Source organism: Miniopterus natalensis, chromosome 18 (genome assembly GCF_054644295.1).
Source record: "Miniopterus natalensis isolate mMinNat1 chromosome 18, mMinNat1.hap1, whole genome shotgun sequence".
Lineage (NCBI taxonomy): Eukaryota > Metazoa > Chordata > Mammalia > Chiroptera > Miniopteridae > Miniopterus > Miniopterus natalensis.
The window spans coordinates 24,776,821-24,799,108 of NC_142098.1; the positions used below are offsets into that span (position 1 = coordinate 24,776,821).

The 22,288-nt window shown below is 44.5% G+C and overlaps 1 protein-coding gene across 6 annotated transcripts; it reads right to left on the bottom strand.

Annotated features, from left to right (window-relative positions):
• Positions 1–1,493: 1,493 nt before the first annotated feature.
• Positions 1,494–21,811, bottom strand: ZNF821 (zinc finger protein 821). Of its 6 annotated transcripts, none has more exons than XM_016196073.2 (9): positions 21,510–21,811; positions 20,810–20,872; positions 19,448–19,535; positions 18,046–18,162; positions 8,315–8,440; positions 5,701–5,846; positions 4,930–5,034; positions 3,626–3,792; positions 1,494–2,859 (listed from the first exon to the last, which is right to left on the bottom strand). In XM_016196073.2, the coding sequence occupies exons 4-9, from the start codon at positions 18,083–18,085 to the stop codon at positions 2,205–2,207; spliced, it is 1,239 nt and encodes a 412-aa protein (XP_016051559.1). In that variant the 5' UTR covers positions 18,086–18,162; positions 19,448–19,535; positions 20,810–20,872; positions 21,510–21,811; the 3' UTR covers positions 1,494–2,204. The 6 variants fall into 6 exon arrangements, with proteins under 6 accessions (XP_016051559.1, XP_016051539.1, XP_016051578.1 ...); XM_016196053.2 differs by having other exon boundaries at positions 20,810–21,087; XM_016196092.2 differs by lacking the exon at positions 19,448–19,535.
• Positions 21,812–22,288: the final 477 nt, after the last annotated feature.

Here is a 22,288-nt window from a genome sequence, read left to right on the forward strand (position 1 = left end):
TGAGGTAATCCACGTAAAGTGCTCAGAATAATCTTTGATGATACTGAATGCACAACTATTTTGAGGGATCCCAAGTAGGCCTTCAATAAGGAGCTCTGTGAGAAAAAGGCATTTGGTCCGATTACGTACTTTCTTTTAAGTGTCTAGTACTTCATAAGCAGTTTATTGGAATTTTTGTATTTTTCAGAACAGAAATATTTCAGCCTGCCTAAGGAATTAACCCTAGTTTGGTGGTTGGGTGTGGGAGGTCAGTTAACATAATTAAATAGCCTTGAACCTATGGAGGTCAGAGAAGAGTCCAAGATTCCTTGTTATGATATTGGAAGAGGTCCACATTCCTGGCATAGTTATTTTTCTGGCTACAACTTAACTAGGGCACTTCCTTCTGGACTTCAAAATCTATAATTATCTAAACTGTACACAACCTTTGGTGCAGGCTAAGGAAAGTTCTGTGCTTGTTCTGTACCATCACAGAAGCTTTTTAGAAATGACCTCAGCTCTTGTCTCCTCCATGGTTTGGCAACCATACAAACTGCCAGAGTGGTCATTTTGCTCTAGCCTTGACTTGAGCTCTCATATTACCTTAATTCTGGATTTTCCTACCTTGGCTGTGGAAATAAAAAGATGAATTACCTCTTCTCTCAAACATGAGTACCTTGGTGCTGTCTACCTTAATATTGTAGCTGTTTCTATGAACATATTCCTAAGTGTAGCTGTCTGCTCTCTGGGATAGAATTTTAAAAGTTTGACAAACTGGCTGTGGCTGGTATGGCTCAATTGGTTGCGTTTTGTCCTGTGTACTGAGAGGTCACCAATTCGATTCCCGGTCAGGACACAAGACAGAGTTGTGGGCTCAATACTCAATAGTGGGCATGCAGGAGGCAGCGGATTGATGTTTTTTTTCCCTCTCTCTCCCTTCCTCTCTCTCTAAAAATTAATAAAAACATTTAAAAAAAAAGTTTGACAATTCTGCTGGGAAAAGTAGCCAGCACCTAGTCTAAGTACCATATCCTCTTTAGAAAATGCCAGTTATGCCCCCCACTAGTGGGTGGCCACAGAGTTTTGCCACAACTCCCCCCCGACACACACACACACACTCTGCACCCTGCCCACCATGGGCCTGGTGCCTGAGGCCAATGCTGCACACCAGACCCAATCTGCTCTCTGTGCAAAAATTCACAAGAGAAACATGAATGGATAACAACAGAAAATGATATTGGAACAGTGGAATCAGAAATTTTGCACAGGAAGTTTTGGGAGATGTCTACTGTAGTCTGCCTGAAATTGGGATAAAATTGAACAAACAAGTTGCTTTGGAAAGTGTGAAAGCTGCTAGTGAATTCTGTTCTCTATCAGGAGAAATAACTGAAATGAATGAAGCTCTTGCAGAAAATCCAGGACCTGTCAACAAATCTTGTTATGAAGATGGTTGGCAGATCAAGATGACACTGAGTAACCTCAGAACTAGATGAACTAATGAGTGAAGAAGCATATCAGAAGTACATACAATCTATTGAGGAGTGAAAGGGGAACCCCCTAAATACAGTAGGATTAAACAAAAAAGAAAATGCCAGTTATAAAGAAAGGCATCTACTGCTGAGTCTGGAAAAGGTAAGCTAGGTTTTAGTAGCCCTTTGGACTGAATTACCTTCATTAGGATTGTGGGAATAGACCCTCACAAAGTCAGCCTCGGTTCTTTAATGTCATAATGTCTCATCAACTTGTAAAGGCCCAAATATTCAGGGATCTCTGCTTGGAGAGCCTAAGTTTAGGAGTACCCTCCCTCAGAAAAGGACAACGATCAGAAGTCACTGCCATTTCCACCCAAGTCTCTTCCAGATCACTTCATTTGCTAGAATGAAATTGAGAGAAAAGCAGGAAAGGGCGAATAAGATAAAATTAATTTATTTGCCCTTACAACTCCATGGGCCACCCTGGGGCCCCACAGTCCTACAGCATGCCCTGCAGCAGTGGGCTGGGGAGTCCAATTCTCTGGAGTGCCTGCTCCCTTGTCCAGCCTAGAGCTGGGTTCCTCCTGACCCCATCATCCTGCTCTGACATGCAAGGGGTGCACAGATCCACCTGCAACAAACTGGGCCTGCCTCTGGCAGTAAGGACAGGGCCCTGTGGGTGGCTGCAGCACTGATCCCTTTGGGCTTGGGTGGGCAAGTGAGCGGGAGGGCAGGCAGGAGGGTGTTTGTGGTTCAGTGCAGAGCGCTGCTATTCTGCTCCTCAAAGGCCATCTTGCCCAGGAGCTGACTGTCCAACTCCACCCCACTCACAGGTAGCTGAAAGAAGTTCATTTCAGCTGCTAATGCTGCCATGGCAGAAGGGTCCTGGCCAAACTGAGCTCGCAACATCATGTCCATTTTCTCCAACCTCCTCTTGAGCCGCTTGGCCTCCCGCTCCCGGATGAGCCGAGCCTGCCGCTTCTCCGGGGTTTCATTGGCCCGCTTGAGCCTCATGGCCTCCCGATCCCGCTGCAGCCGGCGTGCCCGCTGCTCGTCTGTCTCCTGCATGCGCTGCAGGCGCTTGGCCTCACGGTCCCTCATGCGCCTTACCTCCCGCTCCTCGGGGGTCTCATTGTCCCGCCGGCTCTTCTTGGCCGTGCGCTCTCGTTCCAGGCGCTGCAGCCGTACTTCCAAAGGCTCGTTCTGTCGACGGAGGGCCCACTTGCGTACGCTTGGGGTCTGGGCTTCCAGTAGCTTGCGGTAGGCAGCACAGTTGTTGCACACAAGCAGAATTCCAGCAGGGTAAACTGGAGGACTAAAGGCAATGTCCTTCCCCTCGGCACTGGAGGGGCCCTCACTGTGGGCTGGGGGTAGGGATTCCATATTAAGAACTTCAGGAAGTTTCTCACTGGCAAGCAAACATTTTGGATGTTAGTATTACCTTCTAGCAAGTCTCAGGTATTCAATTCTGATGTACTGTTGTCCTACTAGGCCAGTTGCTCCAATCGCACCACTAGAGGTCAGTCTGAGTGCTTGGGAGACCTGTTCTTCCACTCCACACCTGCTCTTCTTTGGGCTAGGGTGTGTACCAAGTTTTAAGGCCCACCTGCAGCCACTAGAAATCAGATGAGCTCTTACAATGAGCCCTTTTATTCAAGCTAGAATGGTGGTGTTTGGTAGGAGCTGTGCAGGGCAGTCCTGCTGTGGAAGGAGGCAGTCCTCCTTGAGGTACAGGCTGCCTTCAGGGCAGGTACAGTCCACTGGCTCGAGCTCCTCCTGCCCTAGCCAACTCTGCACTGCACACTAGCAAATAGGACTAGGACACAATGCACACCATTCCAGTCCTCCTGGGACACAGTAGAGATTACATCCTCACGTTAGGGTCCTCTCAGCACCCTGTAACTTCTTTCTCCATGCTTTATCATGAATATCCTTGGACCTCCTCTTTCTGGATGAAAATTATTATTCTGACAGGAAAGAAATGGGAATTCATTTCCCTCTGCGGATAGCTAATGGAATGGTATATTTACTGGCCTCATTATTTGTATTTCCAAAGAGTCAAAGAATCAGTTGTCTCTGCTTTACCTATCTCTAGCCCTTACTTTGACTTGGGAAAGCAGAACCCATACCCAGTAATTTGTTCCCAACACAAGAGGGTTAGGTGCACGGCAAACCTGTTAAACGTGGCATGGCTGGTGAAACGGGCTCCACACACAGCACAGTTAGACCGCTGGTCCTCCGAGTGGATTAGGAGGTGGCGACCCAATGACCCTGGGGAGCTAAGGGCCCGGCCACAGACAGGACACATATAGCTCTTGGCGCTCACCACTGCTGCAGTGTGCTGTAAAACAGAGCCTTAATCTGTCAACTCACGCCACCTCCAGAACAATCTACATCCACTACTTAGGAATTACTTTGCAGGCAACATCCCCTTTCCCTAGCCTCAGAACAAGGGACTTGCAGCTATTTTCTCTGTTTAGCACCCAGAAAAGTAAGTCTCTTGAGTTAATGGGCTTTCAGAAGGGCCAGGCCATTCAGACCACTAGTTTGAGGTCTGACTACAGTCTGGGACATGTGGCTGAACTGAGGAACAATGGGGCTCCAGAGCTACCTTCAAAGCCTGAGAGGAATTCATGCTCAGGATTTCTCTCTGACTGCTTCCCTCACATTGTACAGGTAACAAGTCCATATGAAGGGAGTGACGAAGGCCAGTCTAGAAGCTAACTTGGAAGACTGGTATCCAAAAGGTATTTAAGTGTCCTGCCTTTCCTTCAATCTTTTAAAAACAGTCTTTTGAAGAAATGCACCTCCTTATAAACTATCTATCTTTAACCCAGGCGGTCTTGTGTGCAGATGTCTTTTCAATACAGCTCACAAGGCACAGGTGCTCTGCGATTGGATCAGGGGAAAAAGAATAAAAAAATCTGTCTTGCCCGGCCACAGAGGCTCAGTAGGCTGAGCATCGTCCCGTGTACTGAAGGGCTGCCAGCTCAATTCCTGGCCAGGGCACATGCCTGGGTTGTGGGTTTGATCCCCAGTAAAGAGAGCGTACGGAAGGCAACAGATCCATGTTTCTCTCTCTCTCTCTCTCTCTCTCCCCCCACCCCAAGCATGTCCTCAGGGGAGGATTAAAAGAAAGTCTGTCTTATTCTCATCCCCTCATTTACACTAACTTTCTCCAGGATTTCAGAAACATTTATGTTAACTCATTTTTTTCTTTTTTAAAACAGAGCTCTCATTATTAACAGATGTTAGTTTCTATTTCACTATTTCAAATATGCATTTAGTAATTTTTTTAAAAATGGTACTTAATTTTCATAGTATATCTGCCTGGGAACCCCAAAACATATTTACCCAACATATTCCACTTATTCTCCAAAATGTTCTGAGGACCCAAGGTTCCTTTGGGTGCTGGAGGCAAAGGCTAAACAAGCTGCTAGCGCTCGAGTTCCAGAGCACATAGCTCCCCACACCATACCTGGTACACGTGAGCAATCAGCTGCTCCCGACTCCCACAGTCTAGTTGGCAAAGGGGACACTGACAGAGTCCAAGTAAGGGGTCAGAATTCACATTCTCTGTGACCTGCAATTCAACAAGTAGGTGGTTCATTAAGACTATTGACCGGTCTCTTCCCTGCCCCTACTTCTTTTTACAGGGTATCCTGTTACAAAAAACACTACCTGATATCACATATTATTCTTAGGTTTCCATAGGGACCAAAGGAAAAACTAATGAGGGAAGGGAATTTAATTTGCACTTATCTTTATTTTCTCCAAGGTTTCCTGCCACGAGGGCAGAGGACTACCCCAGAGTGAGCTTAGATACTTTTTTCCCCCAAGGTAAACTGTAGAAAGAGGATTAGCTTCCCTCCTGCCATGCTTCTTGCAGGAACCGTCAGTGAACAATTTAGTGAGATAACACTTCGACTTAAAATTTGCAAACATATTCAAGAGAACACCTCAGGAAGTCAGCTAACAGTTTTGCAAAGGTGGCTATTCTGTCTGGAAAGTAGTGGGGGGCTTCGGGAAGAAGAGCTGGACGTGGGCGTAGAGATACGTAGGTGGAAAAGGAAAGCTGGCTGCCATGGGAAGTGTGTCTGAGGTTTGGCTAACAGGCGCTGTGGCGGAAGAGAGGCTTCATGTGAAGGCCCAGGAGACTGTCAGAGGCAAGACTGTTACATGCGGATGAAAGGCTCAGGGCTGAGCACAGGGTAAGGGGGTTCCCGGACTCGAGCCACTTATCACTTGCCTCATGCTCTACCACTTCAGGCCCACCAGCAGGCTGTTCCACGCTGTCTAACTCCTTTTCCACCTTGACCACCCCTCCATCTTCCTCTGATGTGTGGGAAGAGACTTCATCTTGTGTGGTCTCCTCTTCATCACCCTCACTGTCACCTGGAACACACAAACTGGTCACTAGCTCTGATTTTTTATGAATACATTTTGAGCTGCTTTCCACCCTAGAGTTTGTAGCTATAATGGAAAACATTTTCAGGTCTTCCACAATATAGTTTGTATCAGTGCTTAGTTGGGTACAAATCATGTCAAGTGGAACTAGATATAGCTGTTGTTTATAATGCCATATACACACTAAAGAGAAAATCTGAGGCAAAAGTGTATTGGAAAATGGTTATTGGGCCCTGTACATTATCATAAAAACAATAACTTCATATACATGGCTCCCAAAAATCTCACACTTGAAATCACACCTCCCACATACCTCACAGCATGATCATTCCCATAACACACCACCTCTGATTTACCACCACTTCTCACTGATTCTATTAATTTACTTTTCTCCATCTCCCACTGCAAAATTTCTCCATGATGTCACATATACTGTTCTATTCTGAGTCCCACTAATCTGTCCTCTGCCAACAAACCCCAAGGCACATTCAAATAAACACCAACAAGTTTTTCTTTCCTCTAATCAATAAAGGAGGCAGTAGTAAATTAGGTTAAAATGATGTCACTTTTTAGGGAAAGGGCTGTTCAGTACAGTGGGAAAATTAGCACAGCAACCAAACTCAGGTATTTGACTCACTGTGTTCTTATTACTCTGCTAGTAACAGCATTCTAGGCTAAATAAATCCATTGTTTCTGTTGGTTCTCTGGATTATCTGATAGCTGACTGAATGTATTAAGTAGACGGAACAGGTTATTCTTTACTTTAGAATGAAATATCATTTATTGTGACTAAAAGAAGAATTGAGTGTTTTAGTTTAGGGGGCAGGATGTAGCTGTGGGGAGGTCTGCCCGTGGCTAGGGGATCTTCATGGTTTGTGGGAGCTGATTTTCTACCATGATCTTTTTTTTTTTTTTAAAGAAACGTATGTTTCTTTAAAATGAGTTCTTTCTGAAAGGAAAAAAAAAATGGTGCTAGTACCTTGAAGATCACAAGAGGAAGCCAAGCCTATGGAAGCTGTCAGACTCCAGCCCTATCCCACCCCACCTAGATCCTGGGTCTAACTGTAAGCAAGAAAGAAATGCAGGGTAGAGTTTCACCAGTCCTGTGCATCAGCAGTGAGACTCAGCTTTCCCAGCTAACGGTGCTTGTCTTCTCTCTTCTATCCCTTGCATAATTTCTAAATCCACCAGTATCTGGGCAAAACTAGTTTATTCTCTTTCTTCCCATGAAAACCTAAGCAAATCATCTGTTAGGAATTACTTGCGTCTCTGTTAGATACTCCCCTTGCTTGGTGTACTGGATTTGGCCTTCTTCCCCAGCCCAAAGCTTTAGTTTGAATTCATCTCAGTAATGAAGGATTGACACAGATTAAATCATAGCATATTTTCTCACCAGTTTATCTGGAATACTTGTAAGCTTAGTCTAAGATGATATTGCATCAAACACATTTTTGTAATTTATCGAAAATTCAAATATGTCTCTACTAGAAAGATAAAAAAAAAGAAAAAGTATGCTGTCCAGAGGGATGATGCATTTTTCCAGAATAGAAACCTCTTAGATTTTTATAGATGTTGCCATTCCTACCTTTTAGTCAAACTGATGGCTCCCACAGGTTTTCTAGAAATATTTGGGTTCATTTTTCTCTACCTGAGCAATTAATTCCTATATTTTTTATTGTTGTTGCTAAATTATTACTTTGAGTGGAAATTGTAGTTCCTAGGTTGGAGAACTTTCTCCCTCTTTGTTCTTCCTCAACCCCAAATGTGGAGAAAAATTTGAAAATGCCTCTCTGAATTGACACTAATAATAACCAGTATCAGATGAAATTAGTAAAGTGTGGAAATCACACACATCTCAAATAGAAAATAACACATCTCAAATTGTATTTGTTCAGGCAGGTCATGGAACAGGCGATCCACAAGGTTCCACTGGCTACCAGCCAGCCACTTCTCTTCCATCTCTTAACCACAGGGACCTACCTAGGACTTGGTATGGGAAGGGAAGACCTTGATGTTAGCATTTTATACGATACAAAACTAGGCCCTCAAGCAAAAGTTCCATTAATGCCACTCTTAAATTTTATTCATTATGACTAAATAGACCCAAGGAGACAGGGATTTTTTTCTTTTCACTTGACCTAACCAAGGAATTGCTTGGGCACTAATTATTCCTATGCCCCAGTCTATCAGAGTCATCACAAACCTATCTGTGTATGGCACTGTGCGAAGTACTGCAGTCTCTGGGTTAAAAAAAACACACACACCATAATGCCAAACCTGTTCTCTCTGTATAAGCATATGCCCATAGACTTTAGAACACCTTTGGGAACACTGAGGATCCACAGATCTCCTCCTTCATGTCTTCCTCCCAACCCCATGCACAGCCCCAGAGCACACACAGTCTGATAATTCTTCTCCCATTGCCCTGAGTCATTACCAGAAGGTGCAGAACTCACTGCTACTGGAGTCCTGATCTCTTAGTTGTTGGATAGCTTGTCGCTGACTGTCAAGGTCTCCAGGAAAATCAGTTTTCATCATCGCCTGGCGGGCTTGCTCTTCTAGCCCAGCAAATACTTGATCCCCTGGTGGTCACAAGGAAAAATAGTCAGGCCACCAGCTGGGCAGCACATTCCCCAGGCAAGCTGGTTGGAAAGTCAGACCATTCAAAGGTAGGAACAAGGAGGTACCCTATGGTGGAGTCATTCATCTCCAAGTCAGCTTGTTACCTACAACTGTTTCTGGGCACAGCTACTCTTCCTGGGCAGTAAGCCAGATGCTCTAGACAGCATCATCTGCTTCCCTTAAATCCTCCTAATCTTGACTCCTTTTCAAAGGTGATCAATTGCTACTTCACAAATTTGGCTTCAAAATCTCAATTCCATTTGCAACCTTCCATCAGGATTGGGGAGACAGAGGCAAGAAGAGGCAAAGGGGTAGGATAAAGATATGGCAACAAATATGGGCACAATCTGTGAACCTTAAGGTACTAGCATTATGCCCTGAGTCAGTGTCTATCTCTGACTAGAAGGCAGTGCTTCAAATAATCCATCTAGATAACAGTATATAATCCTGTCTTTCATTCACTCTCCTTCTAAGACATTTTCTGCAAGTTCTTTCTTGACTCCCTTTCTAATTTCTATCAGAATTAGCCATAAGCAAATCAACAACGAGTTGAATTAAAAGGAGAACAGGTAATATATGAACTCATTTCTACTGAGGAAACACTTCTTGAAACATGCCATGTAATTTGCAACAAATATTTTCATCTGGTGTCCTTGGTCCAATGATCCAGTGTGTTTGGTCTTTTTTTAACATGTTTTTATTTACATTCGAGAGAGAGGAAGGGAGAAGGAGAGAGAGATAGAAACATCCATGGGAAAGAAACATCAACATCCATCCGCTGCCTCCTGCATGCCCCCTACAGGTTTCGAGCCCACAACCCAGGCATGTGCCCTGACCAGGAATTGAACCCCTGACCTCTTGGTGCATGGGTCGATGGTCAACCACTGAGCCACACCAGCTGGGGGTTTTTTCCTTTTTTTTTTTTTTGGTATGGAGTATCCAAAAGCCCTAGACCCATCCTTGATTATGCATTTACTTCTGATGAACTCTGCTTGGGATCTGTGTGGTTACTGAAGAGTTAACATTTAAGTGTTCTTTCATTTCCAAGAGGCCAGGCGTAAGGAGAAAAGAGAATTGGGTTTCTCAAGGTTTCCATTATCTCAGTCAGAATGGAAACTACAGTCCCCATTCTCCAGCCACCAAGAGAGAATAATAAAAAGCCCTAGTGAAATGTCTGACAATAGACCAATAGCGCTTTCTTACTGAGGAGAGAAAGGGAAGTAAACAGGCTCAGGTTCCAAGGCAGGAGACAATAATGTAGGAAAAATGAACAGGTTAGTTGATCTGCACTACTAGTCCTTAGGCAATGAAAGAATTGATGTGAAGTAGGCTTCATGTGATTACTTAGGCATTCATTCAGCAGATACTCATTGAGTGTATATGCTAAGTGCTGAACACTAATAATAGCTAGTATTTGGCATTTCCTAGCTCCAGATTCTATGTTAAGTGCTTTATAGTTGTTACCTTACCTTAATTCTCTGCTAAATCCTATGTGGTAGGTATTATTACCCATATTTTACTTAGGAGAAAACTAAGGTCTATGGTGGAACTAAGTATTCAAACCTAGGTCTGCTCAACTCTAATACCCATATTTTTAAGCTGCTTTCTAGTAGAGATGTAAGCAGGAGGTTAGGCTCTTTATCATAGTGGTTTTGCTAAAAACAAATGCTGTCTCTGTGAGAAGAATAGCTCTGATCCTAGTGTTACTGTTATCTTCATATCATGAGAAACTGATAAACACAACTTAAATATCAAAATAATTGCTAGTATCTCTATGAATCACACTATAATGAACCTCAGGGCCAGCATATGACAAAAGGAGCCATCATTTTGATGATTCTGATAGCATGTGGTGTAATTACCATGCCTCATTTAGAGTAACTAATATTACAACTACTCTGACTGATACTGTGAGTGGCAGTAGAAGTGATTAGAGTTCAAATGTACTACAACCACACAGCCCTCAAGTAAAGAAAAAATCAGCTGCTTTAAGTCCATTTTTATAATATCCAAGATGACACACTGGATATAAATTACTGGTAGGGAAAGCAAAAACTGAATTCTGTGTTATAATGTCTTCTCTCCTCTCTTTGCAGAAATAAAATATTTAATTTCTCCATGTTGGTTCCACTGTAACCACAAGATCATGGCCAATGGAATAGTTACTGAATTCTTCTGGGTAGATGCATATTTACCCAGATGGGCAGATATGGCACTTAGGAACAAGTTACGTATCAGCATATAATTAATTATCGAGGGGCAGGTCATTCCCATCAGTTATACTGCTCATCTCTAAAGAAACCTAGCCAGAAACCAGCTAGCTTTATAGCATATTAAGAACATATACTCCCTCCTCCCCCCCTTTCTTATTAGGAAATCACTACTGGATTAGTAAAAGAGCATCTAAAAGTATATGTACCTTTCCATAGCAGTTAGTAATTCAATTTGGTCTCCATCAACTAGAGCTTAAAATTCATTTTTGTTTATTGATGTTTAAATAGTTAGGCCTTCATAGAACAGAGAAAAGTCTGCTCCTTATAACTTCCCTATCCAAGATTTTCTGCTCACCTAGGCAATCTTACCTAGGACAGTTGGAATAAATTAATTTTTCATTCCTTTTTGGCAGTTTGGAGAGAAAAGCTATGCTCTTATATTTTATTCTGCTCCTGACTTGAAAAAAAAGGCTAAGGGTAAACTTTATTCCTCAGGGCCATTCCTATTTTAAACATCAACCAAAGCAAACTATATAAAAACCATAAAAAAGGGCATGATTTTGGCAGACCTCATAGGAAGAGATATGTGAATGATCTTCCAGTAGTCATTATTTACCTAATCCCTAAAATCTGGCTGTCCAGAATTATCCTTTCACAAGAAGGCAGTGATACTTGCCAGAAGTATGTCATAATTAAGTATAATGTGATTTATAGAGATACTAGTGATTAAGAAGTGTTATACAATTGCCTGCTTGTCTAATGCACAATTATTTCCTTCTATCTTGAGACTGTTAGAGTAGGTTAAAAAAAATCCTGATCTCTAGATATTAATGTGGGCAATGATCTTATTTAACATGGGTATTTATTTGTCTATTAATAGTTGAGAACGAGTCATCTAAGCTCCCACAGTGAAAAGCAAGGTGCCACCTCTCCTTTTTTTAGTATAAAATCAAGATACTGTTTGATTTGGCTAAGATTTTTCAAGCCAGATAAAAATAAGGCCATGCAAGCAAGTTTGTAGAATAGAGGAGAAGCCTGAGGTGAAAGTTATTAAAAAGGCAAAGATTTTACAATTCGCTTTTTTGAGTCCTTGGTGCAGTTAAATACAGGGGTGGGCAAAAGTAGATTTACAGTTGTCTGTATGGAAAATAATATAATAATTAATAATAATTCAAGAATAAACTGCTCCTGGCCCAGTAGCTCAGTTGATTAGAGCATCATCCCAATACACCAGGGTTGCAGGATCGATCCTTGGTCAGGGCACATACAAGAATCAACCAACGAGTGCATAAATAAGTGGAACAACAAATCAATATTCTTCTCTCTTTTTCTCCTTTCCTCTCTCTAAAATAAATTTAAAAAAATTTTTTTTAAATAAACTGTTTTGCATGCTCACACTGTGAACCTCCTTTTGCCCACCCCATAAATGTCGTTTCTGGCTGACCAAAATTAAGTATAGCAGCTGAAACATATTCTAACAGAGCAGATATCAAATTCAGAAAAAACAGCTAGTATTTGGAGTGAGAAATTTAGGATTCCATTTCTTGCTGACAGTCTCAAGGTTCTACTGCATGTTGGGAACATAACCATTTACCCCACAGGAACACTGATGGACTAAACAAAGATAAAACAAGTTGCACTTTTTAGAGGAGAAGGGACTATAAATGCTTTCCCCCCCTACTTCTCTGTAAAAGCTAAAAAACTTTTAATTAAAGTTGAAAGTTTTTAGTATGTACTTTGCAATCTGAAAACAAAGCTCTTAAAAAGTTTTCCTGCTCTTAGTGGTTTGCTTGGTATAAACACGCCAAACAAGAGTGTGCATGGCACTCTATTTTCAACCTCTCTAGAAACAGCTGACAAAACCTATACTAAGAAGAGGTGAGATGAGGAAGGGGGGAGGGAAGGGCTAACAGATTTCAGCCCATCAGCAGTTTCTCTGACTAGCAATTCTGGGCTTTTATTTCAAAAGCTCTCATAAAGTCTATTAATGAATTGGGCAAAACCCAAGAGTCTGCCTGGATATTTCTGAGATACAGAGAAAGTCCTGAGGAAAGCCAAGTAAATGTCAAAGCAGCCTTCCCATTGCCTCTAAAGTGGATCGGATGGATGCTGCCAGGCTACAGCAGTGGGATTCTTAATATATTCTTTTAGGCAGGCTTTGAGCTTCATGCCACACAGTCTTCTTTTTCCCAGAAGGCCGATCTAATGGAGCTCAGCCATTACTCTGCCCGAGTGCCGACTGGCTTTGATATTGAAGCAGAGCTTCTGACTACCTCCTAGACCTTGAGTCCATTCCTTTATACTTTAAATAGTCGAGCAGCACTAAATTCAATACATTTGATTGGTTCCATTTTATTGCAAGGGGATAGGAGATTAGAGTGGTCAGAAGTCTGAAATTACCAATTTCAACTTTCCCTTATTGTCATGGGCAATGAGAAGATGACCTTTCAAAAAATGTAGAATCAGCTTCAGTCCCCAAATAGTAAATAAACAGAAGGTCTCTTAAAGACCAGCAAATTTCACTGTTTTTTCTTCTCTGGTCAAGCTTAGTCCATTATTTGAGAAGCCCTCATAGTTCCCTGTTCAAATGCATCACTGAAAATAGCCCCTCCCTTAGATCTGCTTTTTAGAGGCAGCTGAACATTTCTGTTCACAGACCTCTTCATGTCACCACCACAGAGGTTGCAAAGTCCCCCCACTCCACCACAATATAATGTTCCCTCGCTCTGGAAAGTGCATTTCTGCAGCTGTGGATATGTGATATTCTCTCCTTCTCCATGGCCTGTTTGTCCATCTGTCTTCCGACTCTAATACCAGCTCATTCTGGTTTGACTATGTTGGGAGGAGATGCAGCTGACGGATGCATGCCACGTGGACCCAGGCATAGGCCACACAAGCCTTTACTGGCCCCCCTGGCCCTGCCACAATCATGCCATCATCTACCTATCATCTTTCCTCAAATCTAACCAGTCTCTTTGGACAGGATGTTTGTACAGGTAAATGCCCAGCTCCTGTGATTGCCTTATTTGCAAACTCATCATCTCTATTAAGAGTACCTTTCCTGCCCTGTCTTCTTTGGGTCAATCTGTGTCTTTTATCAATCAATACTCACCTTCAACCAGAGAGGAGAAGGCAATCCTCCTAAACAGCTGTGTTGGATTACCTATGCTAGAGATACTTCATTTTCTCTCTTAACAATCTTCCCATTCAGGCCCACTAAATTTTACTGTTTAGCAATTTCTAAATCCTTCCTAAACCACTCACCTTTGTATTAAGCAGACTTCCACATCCACCTAGAATACACTCCTAGAAGAATCCAACTTGCTCTGTCTTATAAAATTTTTCCAGGACTTAAAGAATTAATTGTATATGGAGGTTTGCTACCCTAATCTCATTATCTATAAGATGCTGAAGTCCTCTGAATTCCTCTGCTCCTACTGTTTTCTCTCCTACTCTTGAAATTACCCAATAAGACAAGATAAGGTACACAGTGTCTGGCATACAGTATGTTTTAAAATAAATTTTGGTCCTCTTAACTCCTTGTCTAATCTATCTTCTCAAATGTGGGGTTTTTTTTTCTCCTTTAAAAGAATCTTTCATAGGTTATACCACTGAATTATCTTCAAATGTTGCTGTACTTTATTTAGTCAATCCTCCATAATAGGGAGCTATTTGTCTCTTTTATAAACATTTAGGTGAGGATGCTTATTTCTCCAGATCATAGGAAACTGATTAATTATCTCAGATCTACATAGATAAATTAATGTTTATTTAATAAGGTACTTTAAGGTACTTGAATACCCTCTATGAGCAGTGCTAGAAGTTGAGAGGGATAGCAAAAAATATATGAGAGACATGGTCTCTGCCCTCTTAGAAGTTTACAATCCAATTACATTACTGAAATAAAACACACATCCAGAAAGACAACAATATGGTGGTGTAGGTAACTGCAGTACCCACCGCCTCCCACAACCACATCAAAATTACAACTAAAATACAGAGCAGCCATCACTCAGAACCTCTTGAAATCTAGCTGAACAGAAGACCTACAACGAGGGAACTGAAGAATCATCGAGACTGGTAGGAGGGGCAGAGACGCGGGTGGATCGGGGCTGAATCTCAGAGACGAGGCTGATGGCCCACACCCAGGTGCCCCGGGTTAAACCTGGGAGGGTATCTTGGGATGGAGGTTTCCCAGAGGAGTGAGGGGTCCCAGCCCCACATCAGGCCCCCAGCCCAGGGCTCCAGGGCCAGGAAGAAAAGTCCTCACAACTTCAGGCTGTGAAACCAGCGGGGATTGAGGCTGAGGGTCTCGGAGGCTGCGGGAGTCCCAGGCAGCAACTCTTAAAGGGCCCGCACGCAGACTCACTCAGATGTGCTCCCTCTGAGCTCCAGTGCTGGGCAGCAGCTTGAAAGGAACCTGGGACATTCAGCGAGGAACTAACTTGCCTGGAATCAAGACGACAGCTGGAGGGGCAGCTTTCTCCCAGACAGAAGAGCTGGCAGAGGCCATTGCTCCTTTGGCGAGCTTTCCCCCCCCAGAGCCGGCAGACAGGCGCCATATGTGAATCTCCAGCACCTGACTCACACCTTTGGCTCCATGCTGGTGATTCCCAGAGACCCCACCCCTTTCCTACTTGCAAGTTCATCCAGGCCATTTCCAGGGGCTTTTCTATGCAAGTGGCCTCTCTAGCCTCATGCTTGGTACTTTCCTAAAATCAAACAAGCAGAAGCTGGCCTCAGTGTGCCCCATACGTCTTGATAAGTGGCGCTAGGCCTGGCACTAGTGGCAGCCTGCATTGGTTCATAGCTTGGCCTCTCCTGGACAACGCCAAGCCCAGCACAAGGCAGCCAACTACGGTTTGCTGCGTAGCTCATCCTGGGTGGCCTTGGACAACGCACAGGCAGAGGTTGACTCTGCACCTTCCAGGAGGCCCCAGAGACAGTGCACCTGGTGGTCAGACTCGACCATGCTGGAGGATTACAACACTACCACATCCATAAGTGACATAATCAATGGGTGCACTTGGTGAACACCAACGCGCCACTAAAGTAAATCCTGCTCCATAGGAGTGTCTCCAGCACAGCACCTCTTTGGCTGTAGTTGCAGCTGGTCCTCACAGCTGACTGGCCTGGGGGTTAGTTCCTCCAGGTGATGCCAACAGCAACCTAGGCTCACAGAACACACAGCCTACACATGAGAGCATCTAGAGTCCAGCTCAGGTGACTGGGGAGGCTGAGCCACTGGGCCCTACAGGACACCTACTATACAAAGCCACTCTACAAATTCCAGGAGACACAGCACCTCTACCTAATACATAGAAACAAACACCTGGAAGCAGCCAAAATGTGGAAGCAAAGAAACATGTCACAAAGGAAAGAACAGAAGAAATCTCCAGAAAAGGAACTAAATGAAATAGAGCCAAGAAAGCTACTAGATACAGAGTTCAGAATAATGGTTATAAGGATGCTCAGGGATCTTAGGAAGACTATTAAGGAAACTAGTGAAATCATCAATGACATAATAAAGTACCAATCAGAAATGAAGGCTACAGGAACTGAAATGAAGAATAATTTACAGGGAATCAACAGTAAAGTAAAGGACGCTGAGCATCAAATCAGCAATTTGGACCATGAGGAAACAAAAAACACCAACCAGAAGAGCAAAAAGAAAAAAGAACCCAGAAATATGAAGATAGTGTAAGGAGTCTCTGGGACAACTTCAAGCGCCCAACATTTGCATTATGGGGGAAACCCGAAGGAGAAGAAAGAGAGCAAAAAAAATCGAAAACCTATTTGAAAAAATAATGACAGAAAACGTCCCCTACCTGGGGAAAGAAATAGACTTACAAGTCCAGGAAGCACAGAGCGTCCCAAACAAGAGGAACCTAAAGAGGCCCACACCAAGACACATCATAATTAAAATGCCAGAAGTTAAAGACAAAGAGAGACTCTTAAAAGCAGCAAGAGAAAAGCAATCAGTTACCTACAAGGGAGCACCCATACAACTGTCAGCTGATTTCTCAACAGAAACTTTGCAGGCCAGAAGGGAGTGGCAAGAAATATTCAAAGTGATGAAAAACAAGAACCTACAACCAAGATTACTCTACCGAGCAAAGTTATCATTTAGAACTGAAGGTCAGATAAATAGCTTCACAGATAAGAAAAAGCTAAAGGAGTTCATCACTACCAGACCAGTATTACATGGAATGTTGAGGGGTCTTGTTTAAGAAGAAGCTAATGAACAAAAGAATCTGATAAACTAAATTGATCCAGAGACATTGACGCATGCAACAGACGATCATACTTCAGAGGGAAGAGGGAATGGGAGTGGAGGATGGGAAGAGATTAACCAAAGAAGTTATATGCATATATGCATAACCCATGGAAACAGACAATAATGGGGTGATGGCCTGGGGAGGGGGTGGGAGCGAGGTGTAGGGGGTCAATGGGGGAAAAAATGGGATACCTGTAATACTTTCAACAATAAAGATAAATTTAAAACAAAACATAACAAAAAAATATATCCAAAACTGTTGAGAAATAATGCAAGGCAATACTGCCAATACCTCATCTTCCTGTTACCAGTCTCTCCCTCATGTGACCCATCCCAAAACACTGCATTCTAAATGTCACTCCACTCTCTCTGCTTAAAAACCTTCAGTAGCAACTTACAGTCTACAGAATGAAGTTTGAACCTGGCCTGGCCTTTAGGCCTCTACAACATAGAGTTAAACATCTCCAACCTCATGTCCCGTGACTTCCGGATGAATGAAACTTCTGCTTCATCCAAAATCTCCTTGTTTCTGAACATATCACATGTACTCCCTCTTGCATCTTTGCTCACATTGTTTTCCTTATCTCCCTTCCTCTTTCTTAAAAATCCACTTTCTACCTTCTAAGGCCCAGTTCAAATTCATGGTCTAGGGCTTCTTCCATCAAGCGTTCCTTTGCTACCTCAGTCTACGAAGCTCTCTCCCTCCTCTTACACAGAGTCTGTAGCATTCCTATTTGGTACTTAGCATATACTACCACATAACAGCTACATTATAGCCTTATATATCCTTATATTGTTTTACAGCCCGGGCATCTAGCACAAGACTTTTCATAGAGTAGATATCCTATAAATGTTTTTAATATGAATACTAAGGATGAATCAAATGCACCTACTCCAAAGACAGTTTTCTAACACTTTCTCCAGCAATCAGACACACTTTAAATCCATCATGTTCAACACATTTAACCCTTTTTTTCTTCACAAATTAGTGGGAGCCTCCAACCTAAATTCAGATTACTCTTCCATTCCAACCCCCAATGTTCTCAGATTCCAGAAGACAGAGCCCAATACTCACAGTGAACTTTATTTGGATTTGTCTGTTTCCGACGGGACATGTTTCCCTGACCCAAGAGCTCTGGCCTTTCCCAGTTTCACGACTGAATATGTTACTACCTCCTTGCAGGGTGCTGACCTACAATAAAAAGGATATTGTTAGCACATGTCATTTTGCCCAGATATCATACAAAATTAACAGGTAAAAAGATTTTTAAAAATAGTTCTTAAGTATATAAAACTCACCAGTTATAAATAATTGAACTAAGTAAAGAAAGAAATGAATAAATCTCTAGCACAACATCATGGTCCCAAGAAGTTTAAGAGGGGGCTCACTCCTTTAGAGGATTTAGAGAATTCCACTCTAAATCTATCTGTGGAATCCAGAATGCTATTAAGCGATCATGATCAAGATCACAGGATAGAAAAGGAAGCAAATAACTCAGGCAACTGTGTTAGTAGTACAGTGGGCTCAAAGGATTAGCCCCCCGTGAATTGTAAAAGGAAGCAAAAGAAGCTAAAGAGGTGGCAGCTCACATGCCCACTGGAAGTCAAGCCCTGCAGTTTACACCAGTGGGAACTTCCAGGTGTTTTTCACGAAGTTAACTCGCCTTGAGGTGACAAGGCACCACATCCCTGAGACAGGAAGCATCTCAAAATGACACAGGAAACAGAGCCTCTTTCTAGTAATGTACGCACAGTGCTGGGCACTGTGGATGACAGGGCACTAGAGCAAATCAGACTTCCAATATTGAAGATGGGCTCTCACCAGAAGAGCAAGACGCCATCCACATTGTTGAGTACTACTAATTCAGCACTCCAATGTGAAACATCACCCTGGCCCTGCTTGCATGCTCTTTTGTAGTGGTCACAATTAATAACTGTAATGCCTCTTCTCAATCCAGCCTCTATGTAGCAGAGAGATCAGTGGGAGAAACAAAGAGAAAAGCTCCTCAAACAAGAAGCGCTGCAGAGGCATGCACCTGCTTCCCTGAAACAGGAGGGAACAGATACTTAAGCCTGAAGGTTCCTGGTTAGTTATAAGACTTTTCCAGCAGTAAGTGTGGTTAGAGAGTCTGAAATGAATTAGTATTGGAAGCTGTGAAATTTTCTTTGAAAGATAAAGTGAACAAACAGACACAGATTAAAAAAGGAGGTAAGATTATTTTCCCTACCAAAGACAAGAATATGGATGTGGTCACCCTTTACGTTTTCTTTCAGTTCCTGCCTTCTCAAAGTGTATTCACAATGAATGAGCACGTATAAAATTGTAGTTTACTGCCTTAACAGGCGTTATGAGAGGCTATGACTAGCTATACTCTGCACTCCAGTTAGTGAAGACTCACCTCCTGTTATGTCAACTAACTCCTGTATGTAGCTAGAAAGGACCTCAGACCTGCGATCAGATCCTGCCTCCCCCTTACCAAAAGAAGAAAGAAACCGCAAATGGCAAAGACAGGCCTCCACAGGAAGTGGCAAAGGAAGCAGCTTCCGGGCAGTCTTCTAGCATATCTGCACATCAAACACAGTTCTTTTTCAGACATTTAATTTAAAAACCCCAAAAACCTCCAAATACACATAAAAATCAGTTTTAACTACAGTGGTGCCTCAGTTTTTCGAACGTTTCAGAACTTGAACGCTCTTCCAGGATGGATTACATTCGAAAACCGAGGTACACCTATGTAGAGGGCAGTATGCTAAGTGCTGATGCTAATTGGCATGTGTTCTCTATTCTAAGTTTTGTGTAGATCATTTTTTTCTAATCAAGTAGTTATTTTATTAATGAAAGCAGTAAATTACACTTTGGGTAATATATATGCTTTTCCTGTAAGTCTGTGGCAAGATAGAAAGCTGAGTGAAATGCAGGTTGCCTTTCATTTTTTTCCTAAAATTTGCAGAGCTTCACACCTCTGTTGTATAAAGAAAATATGAAATCTTAACGAATCTTTAAATTTTCTCTCCATCAAGATCAGAAATTGAAACTGTCAGATAAAGATAATAAAGATCCTTCTGAAGGAAGGCCAAATAATTCGAGACAGGCTCTATTCAGATCATCTTGGTGAGGCAACAGTTCAATACTAAAGCTACAAGTCGGAAACAGGTGATCATCTTCATATTTAAATTGGCAGTGTCCACTGTATCTCACAATCCTCCTAGTGGCCGAGTAGGAAACTGACCAGATGGTACCCAATGGAACTTCACACCTGAGGGATTAAGGGGAAATTAAGCAAATACTCTCCCTCTCTCAAAAAAGAAAGCCTGTAGGGTAGAGGACTCTTGAAAATACATAAATACATCAATCAATCAATCAATCGCGCTGAAAATACATTCTTGACCACACACAAGATCTCAGGGGTTAGATAACTGTTTTGTAGGCATTAAAAGCTAATAAAACCCATGGACACATTGCCCTAAAGGTCCCTCATTCAGTTTTACTTTTAACACTGTCTCAGTTCCCAAGCCCGAATCTGAAACCAACATAAACATGTAAACGGATAGCTGCCTGAACATCACCACCTCTCGAAGAAAACCGGGATGGGAAGAAGGGTAAAGTGACGACATTCAGATCTACATGGGGTTCTATCTGAAAAGGAAGGCAGCTTTGTTTCTCTTTAGAACGAGGCGGAGAGTCCTGGGGGGCGGGGGGGGGGGGCGGCAACGTCTCCCTCGAACACTGTTCCTGCTCTCCCACAAGTGTTAGGTTGCAGCTTCCAGGGCACACCACAGATTTTCGCAAGGAAAAAAACGGTTGAAATCCAAGCTTTAAGAAAAGGGGGCACTCCCACCTCCAGCTCTGGTGCGGTTCCCACAGAGGAAAGTAAAGTCGTCTGAATCCCAGTGATTTTTATCTGCCAGAAAGGAGAGGACAGGAAAGCTGGTCACGCAGTCGCCTCGCTGGTCACCCCGCTCTCACTCCTGTTTGGTCTGGAGCATGTGTATGTATATTCAGTCCAGACGGTGCCTTCGGCTTCTTCGAGCACGAGCCAGGTAGAGTCCCAGGAGTTATCGGACGAGCGCCAGTGGTCTCCCGAGGCGGCTCAGACAACACAGTCTTCTCCGAGATCTAAATTTAGAAACCTTTCTGCGAGACCGCGACGCGGCGCCGATACCCGGGTCTGCCCTCCCACGCCCATCCTCCCCCAGCTCCTCCCGCCTGTCAGACGCCGGGGCCGTCCCGGCCGCTCCGGCCAACCCGACCTGGGCCCGCGCGGGGCGGGCGGCTGCACCGACGTCCCTCCCGCGCCAAAGGGGCGCTAAGAGGAACGACCCGGGGGAGCTACCAGGGTCCCGCCTCGTCTCGGGAAACCGGGGCAGGGGGTGGGTCGGAGCCTGGGCGGCCCCCGCCCCTGGCCACTGCGAGCCCCTAGTCCCCTCCCCAGATGCGGACAAAAGACCAACAGCCGGTGGCCCGGGGAGGGGAGGCGGTGAGGAGCCCCTGCATCCTCAGCCTGGCCCCGGAGGGAAGTAGTCGGGGGTCTTTTTTACCCGGCGCCTCGGCGCTCCGCGGCGCTCCGGGTCCCTGGGCCCCGCCTCCGGACAGACGGACCGCCGGACAATGGGCCCCGGGCTGCAGCTCGGGCCGGCCAGGCCCGGGCTCTCCGGGACTGGGCCCCGGCAGGCGGAGGGCAGCTGAGGGCCGAGCCGATGGCGGTGAGCCGAGGGGCGGCGCTGCAGATGGACAAAGCCAACGGCAGACAGACAGACGGAGGGGGAAAAGATGGCGACGCGGGCGGCGGGAGCGCGCTGCTCGCGCACCCGCAGCCAGTGAGGCGCGTGCACGAGCCTCTCCTCTCCCCCTCCCTCCTCCTCCCGCCGGGTGCCCCTCTCCCCGCCGCCCGGCGCGCGCCCGGTGCCGTGGGCGGGGCTTGAGGAGCCGGGGGTCCCGGGAGGCAGGGCCTAAGGGAGCGTCCAATCCCGGACGTTCGAGAGGGGCCTCGCGTCCATCCTCCGCCGCGGAGACCCCCGGCCTCGCACCCCCTCGGGCCTTCTGTGGGCTCTTCGGCGCCTCAGCGCCGCTAACCCCTCCTGGACGTGTCAACTCCCCCTGACTGTCAGCCCTCATCCTGGTTTCCTACCCTACTTTCAAGTTCAGCCACAGAACCCACATCCCCCAACCACAGCTCCGCCGCAGGCTCCCCCTCTCCGCAGCCCAGCCTTAGCCACCCCCGACCGAAACCCTCTTCCCTTCATTTCCCCCAATTTCACGGTTTCTTCAGCTCCCAAGGGCCTTTGTGGAAGGGGCTAAGAACCTCCAAGGAGAAAAG

Coding starts and splice junctions, on each gene's coding strand:
- ZNF821 (XM_016196092.2), bottom strand. CDS start 18,085: ATGTCCCGTCGGAAACAGACAAATCCAAATAAAGTTCACT. Junction 8,441..18,045: donor AAATCCAAATAAAGTTCACT/GTGAGTATTGGG, acceptor TGTGACCACCAG/GGGATCAAGTATTTGCTGGG. Junction 5,847..8,314: donor AGATCAGGACTCCAGTAGCA/GTGAGTTCTGCA, acceptor TGTGTGTTCCAG/GTGACAGTGAGGGTGATGAA.